Below are 11720 nucleotides of genomic sequence, written 5' to 3' on the forward strand. Positions count from 1 at the left end.
TTTAATGATTCTCCTGTATTCATATTTTAATTATACTTCAAAGAAATTAATTGTTTTTTTCAAAAACACCACACATGATCAACAGGAATAAACACAGTGACTTTTACAGCAAGGCTTTGTCCACTCAGAAAAATTAACTGTTTTTTAAAAAAGTTAAGAGTGAATCTCATCAGAAAGCATCAAAACTGCAATCACTGTATACAGATCTAGTGTTTAGATCTGGATCTACATTATAATATAATAAAAATTGTTAACTTGATACAACTGTAGGCACCTAAATAAGCCTATACAGATAGATAGTGTGTAACTCAATCTACTTCTTATACCATGTGCATGAACATTACCTGATTAGGCCTTTACCACTAAATGTTAGCCCTAACAACTGATCTAATAGATCTAAGTATAGCTATACTGTTAAATGTAGTTATCCAAAGATTAAACAGAAAGTGTATTTGATATTAGACTTGGAGATCTATTAGTGCTACTCCTTTTTAATGAAATCAGCCATTTTCCTGTAGGCTACTTGTCTATAATAAGCATATTTCCAAATAACAAATGTGAAGAAATTTTACATGAACATGAAACCTTCACTCAGTTGTATTTGCAGGATTCAGAAAGAGATCTAATAATAAATTGTATCTTTTCATTAAATTTTTATCTATCGGTGCTCACGTGCATATTGGAATTTGTCTAATTTGTGCTTATATTACGTCTTGTTATACTTCTATACTCAATAAATCTGCATCCATTGTTTGTTGAAATAATATAATGTTATAAATTACACTAATAAATATTTCATTTAATCTGTTATTAGGCCTATAGCATAATTAAAGTCATGGAAAGTAAGATCTAATAATTTCAATATTTGGGATAATAGAAAAAATGTGTTTTTAAGTTATGTTCCTGGAAAAGTCAAAATTCCAATTTCAATAAAAAACTCATGTATAAAATAATTTCTTCATTAAAAATAGAAAATAAGTTTGGCTGTGAGGATCCAGCTTGTATTTTGTGTCAGCCATTGTGAATCTTTGTATGTGTTTGATGAATATAAATAACAGGAAAGTTTAAGTTTAATCTTGTATGACAGAATTCAAGAGTCTTGAAAATCTAAGTATGGATTCTTGAGAAAGTCTTGAAGTTTTGTTAAACCAATAAAAATTATAGCAGCATTACACTAAACTACATTTTAATATGAGATCACTTCCCAGATTCATAGACCTCAGAATATTATGGTAAACAATTTCCTCTTGTAATGAAAACTGAAGTAATGGTTACATAATTACTGAACATAGCTGATTGTTTCTCAGAAATTTTTGCATAGTTTTACCAGCTTGTTCACAGTGAAAAAACAGTATTATTGAAAAATAACATAAAAACTGTCTCATACCACTAGTGATATGTGAGTTTAGCTGTTTGGTGAATTAATTTTGTTTTTACAAAATTAGTTGTTATAGTTGCATACAATTTGGGTGTTCAGTTGTATAAAAATAACAAACTCATCATATATCCCCCTTAGTTTGTGATGTTGTACCTATTCTTGGCTGGCTTGTTTAAATTTTGTATACATTCAAATCAATAATTTTTCAATTGCAATTATTAATTCTTCTTGTCTTTTTACAGTGTAATAGTTTCTTCCTTTAGATGTAAATCGTACACTTTGTTGTTTGTTCAGCCTCTTATGTTAATATTGAAACTTTACATCTCATTATGCTTATCATTATACAGTCCCCTTCTGCTGCTGGAGCTGTGGAATTTAGAAGCGCAGAGTTCAGTTACCCAACTCGACCTGAGATCAAAGTCCTCCGGAACTTGAACCTTGAGGTGGAACCTGGAGTAACTGTTGCCTTGGTTGGTAGCAGTGGTTGTGGCAAAAGCACCTGTATACAACTGTTAGAGAGATTCTATGATTGCTGTAAAGGCTCTGTGGTAGGCTGTTATAAAAATATGTTTGTAATATTAGCATTAACAATAAAATTAAATATATGTATATATATGTAATAACATGTGCAATAAAGATTTTATTTTCATACCTTAATTCAAGTAAACTATTAAAAGTACATTCATAATAAGTTTTTAAATGTAAATGTATGTAGTTTTTGAATATTTCTGTAACAGAGAATATTTAAATATTGATTTAAATGTTTCAGGCAGGTCTGATTCACTTCTAAGGTATTGTATTTCTTGTTCCCAATGTATAGATGTTGGATACAACAGATGTTAAAGAACTTAATGTTGCAGCATTGCGGTCACACATTGGTATTGTTTCTCAAGAACCTGTCCTTTTTAGTTATAGTATTAGAGAAAACATTTGTTATGGGGATAATTGCCGAGAAGTCACCATGGATGAGATCATCTCTGCAGCTCGCAAAGCAAACATTCATGAATTTATCAAGTCTCTTCCAGCTGTAAGTCATCAACAGTATGGAATTTGTTTGCAAATATTATAACTTTTTATTATAGTTTATTCACATTTAATGAATTATTTAACCTGTATTACTTATATATGATATTTCTATCATTGTAGGTATATATATATAAATATACTTTAAAGTAGAAATCAGTGAAAATGTAAGGTTAATAGAAATAATGCACCTTTTAAACCTTTGCAGCATGCTTATAAATGAAAGATTGTATAAGCCCACACCTATCTAGCAACTGTATCAAATTGTCAGAATTTCCTTTCCTTACAAAGTATTGAACTTTGAGCTTGTCTTAAATCTGAGTTATACAACTAGATAATAAACTGACTGCAGATTCAGTTCATATGTTAAATTCATTTGAAAAACATTAATTGGTCAATCAAAAGAAAACAAAGTCCAGTCAAACAAAAGATATTAATTATTTTGAGAGGATCAGTAAGTAGGTTTATAATAGCATTTGAACTGCACATTTTACATATTGCACATTGATACCTGTGAGCATTTTCACTAAATCCAGAGCTCTTCAGGTCTAGTAAAGAAATTTATTATTAAAATTATTATCAGTCTAATTGTTATAACATATTACACTTAACTAATCATCAACATATCTTGCTTCACCAACAATTGCACTATACAATATGAAACTTGATATTCTAAAAGTTACAGATCTCATTCCAAGTAGATACCTTAACATTTTCTTTACATGAAAATGTATTTCCCATAGATACAGTTAAGATACCTACCCCATGTGTCTTCCTTAGCAGTTTGCATGCCACTAGCCTTGAGGTAACTCCCACCTAATTTCATACAATCTAACATGAATTGCACTATTGCATGATGATGTAATCATGTGGCACAGTCCTCCACCAATAGGAGGGCAACACACCTCTATGTGCAACAACTCCCCCCGATGCATTTTTACAGAAGAACGTCATTCTTTAATGAGGCAAGGAATACAAAAGTGCATCAGAAGTATGGAGGATGGGTAGGAATGTGTGGGAGAGGTGAGTATCTATCATAAATACATTTTCAAGCGTGGAAATCGTTAACTTCAGAGACGATATCACACCTCTGCACGGCTCGATGCCTGGGGCTTCGTAGGGGCTCACCCATGGGAGACTAGATCTCTACTCGTCCAGGGTATACTCTTTGCCTGGGAAGAAAGGGAGGAAGAGGCAAACAAGCCTCATGTGTCATAGATATGAGTGGAATAAGAACATGGCTGTCTGAATACTTGCACATAAGAAGTCAGAGAGCCAATATGTGTTGTGTGGTTGGGGGTGCATTCAGACTGTACCTTGTGTGCTCACCTCAATTAAACTATCAGATGACATCTGCAGGAGGACGGCCCAGGTGTTTTGTGTGTACTCACCTCAACTCTACTGATCAGACACGACTGCAGGAGGTGGGCAGAAGTGGCATGTATTATAGGTATAGCTGTATGAGAGGTGTTACACCAACAGCATCACCACCCCACTTCCCACCATATTGGTATTCAATTGTATATCACCCCCATCATACAAGTCCAATTGGTGAAGGTTTTCCATGGTCCACCATCTCTGCTGCTAGCAACTGGTAAGTGGCAAGCATCTCTCATGCTCCACTCTATGAAAGGGGGGGTTGCAGTGAGGAGACCTGGAGAAAATGTCCAGATCCTGGGCTACACCAAAAACCTATTTTGAAAAGCCAACTGGAGGAGGTAACAGACACACCCAGTAAGGGGAGAAGAAAAGGGGTCCAATAGGTGAGAGACAGAAGGATGGGAGATAGAAAAGAAGTACAGGCAACCTCCTGGTAAAATGGTTAACACAACACAATAGAATCTAAGGAGTTGAGTTGATTGTAATGATATTATTGCTTAGACAACATTTGAAATTAAAACACTAGTTAGATAAATTGATATTGATAAGAAAAATCTCAAGAAGATGTAATCCAATGGTTAGAGTGAAAGAACAACTCTAAAACTCTCCACAAGACAGATAAAGAAATTAAAAACTATCAAACATGGTAACTTCCTTACATGGCCAAAGGGAACTTGAACGTCAAACTTTATACCTAAACTTACAATATCAAGGTATAAACTTTACATTTTAGATGGAAGAAAATGACAACTTAGCTTTTTTAGAAGACTCAATAAACAATCTTTTGCCACATCTGTTTACTATAAGAAAACATCTACTGGCTTGACAGTTGCTTCAACAGCTTCATACTAGACTCTTTCAAAGGTAACTTTGTTCTAAAGCTCAGGAACAGAGCATGTTATATCTATTTTGACAACTTCTCTCCTTAACTTCTAACATTTAAAAAAAATAAACTAGAATCTACTGAGAAGCCACATAATATATGTTGTGAGAACTACAACAACCACCTATCCTTCTTGAAAACGTGTAAACTTTTGAGTCTGGAACAAATGATTATGAACTCTTTTCATTTTTAATGATCACTTCACACTAAATAATAACATCAACTCATCCCTTTTGTTATTAATCTAATCATTACCAGTTTATTTGTGTTGTTTTTTTTGACATTTCACTCAGACCTGTAATTTAAGATGCATCTACATTTTATTCTTTCTTTATAATATTTTCTCTTCACATTATTAAATATATATATCTTTTTCACATTTTATCATACATTCCATTATATTGCTACCATTTAAATATGTGTTAAATATGTTCTAGTTAAAATGTTGAGGTTTTAACACTATTGATGGAATTTTAAACAGTTTCAAAATGCCCATAATTAAAGATTATTTTTGGTTATTACGATGTTTATTATAAAACTTCATTTTCCACATAATATTATATTTTAATTAGTTTACATTTTGTACATTTTGAATTTTAGAAATGAAAATTATCAAGTTTTAAGCACTTGAAATTACATATAAATTGTTTTTCTCGTTGCAGTTAATAATTAAATACCATGTATTGTATACGACAAGAATCAGACTTTAATCATAACTTTTTATGTATATATATATATTGGCAAGAGGTTAAAATTCTTTATGTATATGTCCTTATGAAACATGATTAAAGTGATATGAAATGATTTTTAATTTTTTCTTATATTTATTCTATGACATTTTTAAGATGCATAGCTAGAAATAATTTTAAGGAGATCAAATCCTGTAATACTGAGTTTTTCATTTAAAATTCACCATTATGAAGTTGACTTTAAGTAACAGTAAACTTGAGTTTTGTTAGTCCCCATGTTTTGTATTTAAAAATGTAAACCTGTTTTTTGGGAAATCTTTCATTTGTTGTTTTACTTACACCTAAACCTCAAAGTCCATATAAACCTAAGTTTTATAAAAAATATTTTGTTGTTTATTCAATAAGATAATTTCATAAGGCAAAGATTCTGCACTAGTATAACTGTGTATTCTGAAGCTAGTTTTCATATTGCTTTGATATACTAAAGACAGCTTAAAAACTACTTTAGATTTGTTTTTCGCATACATATTTCTATTGTTTTGTTTGTACTATAAAGAAGAAGAAAGTTCAATGGGTAGAAATTTCTTAAGGGAATTTTTTGGTATTTCAGGATTAACAATATTTGTTATATTTTATATAACTGAGTTATTTAATATAGTTTTGTTAGAAAATCATGAAGAGTAAAACTTAGTCTATACTTATAACAATTTTAAAGAAAGTCATCATTGCCTTTTTCGTTTAGGTTTACGGTAAGACTTTAACTAAATTATTTCTCTTTGTAACTTTTAGTGATGTGTTATTATTTTTGTAACAATTAAAAAATTTGATCTATTTTTTTATAAAATTTAGTGTACTAAATTAAACTGCTTACATTTCAGGGTTATGAGACAAGTATTGGGGATAGAGGATCACAGCTAAGTGGTGGTCAAAAGCAGAGAGTTGCAATTGCTAGAGCACTTGTACGAAATCCAAAACTATTGTTGCTTGATGAAGCTACATCAGCTCTTGATGCTGAAAGTGAAAAAGTGAGCATTAAAATATACTTAATAAAGACAGGACTGGTAGACAATATGCAGTATTGTTTACATTAAAAATATATATATTAATAAGTTATCTTCCTAAACATGTTTTTGTTCTGCTCTTGTTCTTTGGTTTGAGTAATAACATTGAACTTAGAGCTCTGGTAATTGTATAATTTAACTTTTAAGTGATGTATAGGATTTTTATACCTTCTATTGGTATGTTTTATAATGATAAGGAAAACTCAAGAGCAGATTTTCAAAATATTACTAAATCCCTACAACATACATTATGAACACTTATTTTATTAGAAAAAGTTTAAGAAACCTCAGTCACCAATTTAAAAAAAACAGTAAAGTCAAGCACATAAAAACCAAAATAATAAACAATGTTAAGTAAAGTGAACTATAAATTAATATTATTTTATCATTATCTCATAAATTTTTTTGTTCGTGTTAATGCTAAAGAAATGTTTTAAAAAATTTATTTATACACAGTAATAAGAAAGCTGGTATTGGATTTTATATTATCTCAAAAGCTTGATATTGCAATGACTTTTATAGGATTTTAATGTAACATCTAGAATTTATCATCCTCTACAGTGTAGGCTTTCACTGAATATTTGTCCTAAAGAAGTATTTATCATTTAGCTTACTGACACTTATATCCACAAAATGTTGATATGTGGTGTTTGCATACTAATCCAGTATTTTCGAAACTTCTTTCATTGATAACACCTTTATTCACTTACTTTGATTTACACAACACCCCTGCTGCCCCATGCAATATTTTCTTTCGTAGTGTTTTTTTTTATGTTCTTAATTATTCTTGATTTGATGAAACCCTCGTGACACCCCTAGCAACTTGGAAATCACTCTACTAGTCTGATAGTTTGCTGCCAGAAGCTTTTATGATAACATATCATTCCAGCCTTTTTTATCCTTTATAAAGAAGTATAGACTTTTTTAAACGTAAAACCTTTAACTGAAGATTAAAAGGTGAAGCTGAATGTATGTGGTGTTTGATAACCCAATTTGTTTGTCATTAAAAAAATGGAAACAGAATGAAGGGTTTGATGGTGTCCCTAGTTTTTACAGTATAAGTTGAATGAAAGAAGATAGTTTACGATACAATACTGCAGAGTGACATTTTATATGTAAGTGAAAGGTTCATAGGTTTAGTGGTGAAAAGTCATATTTAAGAATTTATAAATAAAGATCAGTAGAAGCAGTATTAGATGTCATATTTCGAAAACTTAAATGTTCGATTAATACAGTAATGGAAAGCTGCACATTTTATTGAATAACTGAAATTCAGTGGAAACAGTGCCAAAGGGCAAAAGTTTAATAAACATAAAGAAGGAATGTGATACTATTAATTCTTTTTTTATTTTTATATTTGCAGTATTTGTGATTCATGATAATGAGATCAATCTACAAAACTTAAAAAATCCATTAGTAATTGTTTAAAAAATACTTATTTTAAAGTAAAACATATGTAACTAAAATTTACCTTAATATTTTAAAACTCAGAAATAAACATATGAACTTCGAAACCCTCTTAGCTTTGCACCTAGCATATCAAGCTCAAACAATGAAGTATATCAAACTCATGTGTGCACCTGTATTAACTTGTAGTTCTATAGAATTAATTAGTAGTGTATGAACATTACACACAACTTGATTATAGATTTAGATAATTATAATGATATACTTTGTAATATGATCTTTAATTTCTCTCTAATATTCACTCAAGTAAGTCAGACTGTAAAGACATATTTTTTCTATGTTAATAATTGACTTTTCTTATAGATTGTCCAAGAAGCTTTAGACAAAGCTCGAGAAGGGAGAACGTGTATCATAATTGCCCACAGGTTATCCACAATTCAGAATGCTGACCAAATCTTTGTTATTCACCATGGAAGAGTTGTTGAAAAAGGAAAGCATAGTGAACTTCTTACCAAACGTGGTCTTTACTACAAGTTACACACTGCCCAAGTTGAGAAAACAGACTGAATTTGCTGAATGTAAGAGCTATTCTGAAAATTTCATTTGGTTCAGCCTTTGAAATTTCTGAAGTGTTTATTTAAAGGTACCTTTATTGACAACTAATCATTATGCAAATGTTATACATGTATGTGGCACAGATGACGTGGGAGTGATAGATGAGTTTATTCTTTTTTTTGCACTTCACCCATGTCTCTGACAAGTTTCATGATAGTATTAATATCAACCATTTTTTCACTCTTTTATAAAATTAAACACTGATAATGCTTGAAATATGTTAGTAGAACTAGTGTTTGTTTTAAGCTGTTTATTTTTCTCTATGTAATGTATTTAATATTTCATTCATTCCTGTTTCCAATAAAGTTTTTATGCATTTCTGTGTTTTAAAAAAACAAATATTGGATTGGGTGATCAAACTATTTGTCTTTAAATGTCTAGTAATTAATAGCTATGATAATCCAGTTTGTCTTCTGTATCAAACCACAAATTTATATTAAAGTATGACACACTTTTAAAAAAAGAATCCTAAATATTTTGTTTCTGTGTTCATTTTAAATTAGTTGATTTCAGATTTAATATGTTTTATGTGTTTACGCATCAGGTTTAGGATCAGTAAACTTACAAAAAAATGTAGTTGAATTTATGCACCTCAGATGAAGTATGTTTTCTCAGGTAGTTGCAGTATTTTGCAGGAAGTTTGTATAAGTATTTTATTATTTATACAATTAATTCTTTATTGTTGTTTATGAAAAATCTTTTTCATTATATAGGTTTATATGTATATCAGTTGAAGACAAAATACTTCATTAATTTACAGTAATCAGCTACATAAGAAGAAATATCTAAAACAATTAAATTTTGTTATATCTTATATATAAAATACAGTGAAGAATCTAATACAGTAATTTTATTTTTATTTGCTGTTAAAAGTAGCATCCACTGAGATGAAAGATAATTATAATTTTGTTGGATACTGTGATGAAATAAAAATTATTATTCATATTCTTCCTGTTTACTTACAGGAAAAACATAAAGATTTACTCCTGATTCATTTTTATTTTTACAGTGCACTGATGCTTGTTAACTGCAAGGATCAAACATGTATTTTTTTTAAAACAATGTAATTAGTGAAGAAAATAATGATTCACTGAATAATACCTATGACAGTTTTATCAAGTTTTTATTATGATTTATTATTGTTTAGTAGGAAATATTGCAATCACATATATTGGTGTCGTGTGTTATTTTTCTTATTAAAAATGGGATAGATTAGAACTAGGTCAGAGTTGTATTATGTGAAGTACATGTAATTATAGTTAAATTGAGCTATTTAGTTATTGCAAATTATATTTGTATTGTTAATCGTTATATACCTGTACTCTTTCCTTACAGCTGTATAATTTTTAATGTTATGTTTGATTGGAGTTGAATACAGGTAGTTTGTTAGATTAAATTTCTGGTACACATAGTTTTCTACTGTTTAATATCATATAAGCTTTATACCTTGTAATTGATGTGATCTACATTGACTGCAGACAGAATATCTACTTGAATTAACTTGCATCTATGGGTACTCTTAATACAGCTTATTGGCCTTATTTGTATAATGGTTGTATAATTATTTTTTATGTTTTTTCAGTTACAGTGACACCTCACTATCTTTAGACCTATTAGATTTCTTTTTATATAAATTTTGAAGCATTTCCACAATTTGATTAGTTTTTGGCCATAGATGAGGGTTTTCTGTTTAACGATTATGATATGTATTTCTGTTGAAATTGCTCAAAAAATATATTTGGAGAAGAGATAAAAATAACTTAAGATTTGATTCTAGGAAATATTTCAAAATATATTTATTTCATTGTTTTGTTGGTTTTATAAAAGTTTCTATGAAATTCATTAGCTTTATAAGAGTTTAAACCTTTTATTTGCTAATCTATTTTAAATCCAAAAGTTTAATATCATACTGTTAATATCTGATGTGTTTAATCACATAATGTGCTATAGGTTAAGGAGTGTATATGTCTGCTTCTTGTCAGATGTTGATCATAAAGAATTGGTAACTGAGAGATTTTGTCAAAGTACATCAAGTACTTCTTCATAATGTTTTGTTATAAGTTATGAATACAATTCAAACTTTGAAGAAATACAAACTTTTATTATCTATAATGTGAAATGCTTGAATTAGTAAGTAAAATATAACCAAGAGTTTATGTAAGAGTATCTCTAGTAATTGTTTAAACTATATATTTTTAACAATTATCTACTAAAATATGACATTTCAAGGTTGTGAATTAAGTAGAAATGATATTGTGATTCCATCGCCTGAAATTTAAAAATGTAAACAAATTCACACTATTCACATCTGTTGACAAATGATACAGGACAGATTAAAGTTACCTAGAAGGATCTAATAAAATATATTTCATAAGAGAAGTGAAATTGCCTGAATGGAAAGAAAAGAAAGCGTGATAAAGTGTGTATTTTGCAAACAAATTTGTTGTTTTTTAATATTTTGATTTTCTCTTAATCATAGAAATGCTGTGATTGCATTTTCTGATATTTTAACTCCTGTGTCTTGTAAATTAAAATAAATAAAATATATATAGATATATATATAATTTTTGCTACAATTAACTTTGAATATGATTGTTTTAACACTGTTTTATTTACATCTTCTACTGCCACTTTTACAAGTTTGATGCTGTATTATCTGCTGTGTCCCGAGATTACTGATTTCCTACAAATATCAGAGACACTCACAATAGCAACAGATTTGTCCATAAACTATTGAGAATGTTTGAAAGAGGATGACTGACTCAGTATTTCTCTTTAACAGTAGAATAGAGACCAGACAACTTTATTTATAAAATGACAAAATATTTTATTGTACTAATAAATTGAAAATCATTAAAATATCTCACATACCAAATCAAAAAAGGGGACAGTCTTCTTCCACTAAGTGGTTGGTGCTTAACTTTCCTGTTATCATTCTGGATCTTCAATGTAGGATGTCTTCATTGGTCATCTAGTTAAATTCTAAACCAAGAAATTGCACTCAAATCTAGAATGTAAATTTGCTTTCTTTGCCCAATGAACAGTGGCATCTTGTGACCTCTGTTCCCTGACAGCATTGGGCAGCTGTTACTATCAGTTAACATCATAATTGGACAACCAATGATATCTGATATCTCATTTCTAGCCTGTTCAATCAAGATTCAATATATATAATGCTGAAATATCCCTGCAGACAGAAGAGAGGTTATATACTACAGAACAAAAGGCAATACAACCAGAATAAGGTAACGTTAATGACTTTCCACACTACATGTTGCTGCCAT

At 29.7% G+C, this 11720-nt stretch overlaps 1 protein-coding gene across 1 annotated transcript in view; it reads left to right on the plus strand.

Annotated features, from left to right (window-relative positions):
* Positions 1-10872, plus strand: part of LOC106469654 (multidrug resistance protein 1-like) — a gene marked incomplete at its 5' end in the record, with an annotated part of 49876 nt that extends 39004 nt beyond the window's left edge. The window contains 4 exons of the mRNA XM_022398231.1: positions 1726-1926; positions 2199-2405; positions 6232-6378; positions 8185-10872. Of these exons, the coding sequence (XP_022253939.1) occupies positions 1726-1926; positions 2199-2405; positions 6232-6378; positions 8185-8388 (759 nt within the window). The remainder of the gene's footprint in view (positions 1-1725; positions 1927-2198; positions 2406-6231; positions 6379-8184) is intronic.
* Positions 10873-11720: the final 848 nt, after the last annotated feature.

Source organism: Limulus polyphemus, unplaced genomic scaffold, assembly GCF_000517525.1.
Source record: "Limulus polyphemus unplaced genomic scaffold, Limulus_polyphemus-2.1.2 Scaffold3594, whole genome shotgun sequence".
Classification (NCBI taxonomy): domain Eukaryota; kingdom Metazoa; phylum Arthropoda; class Merostomata; order Xiphosura; family Limulidae; genus Limulus; species Limulus polyphemus.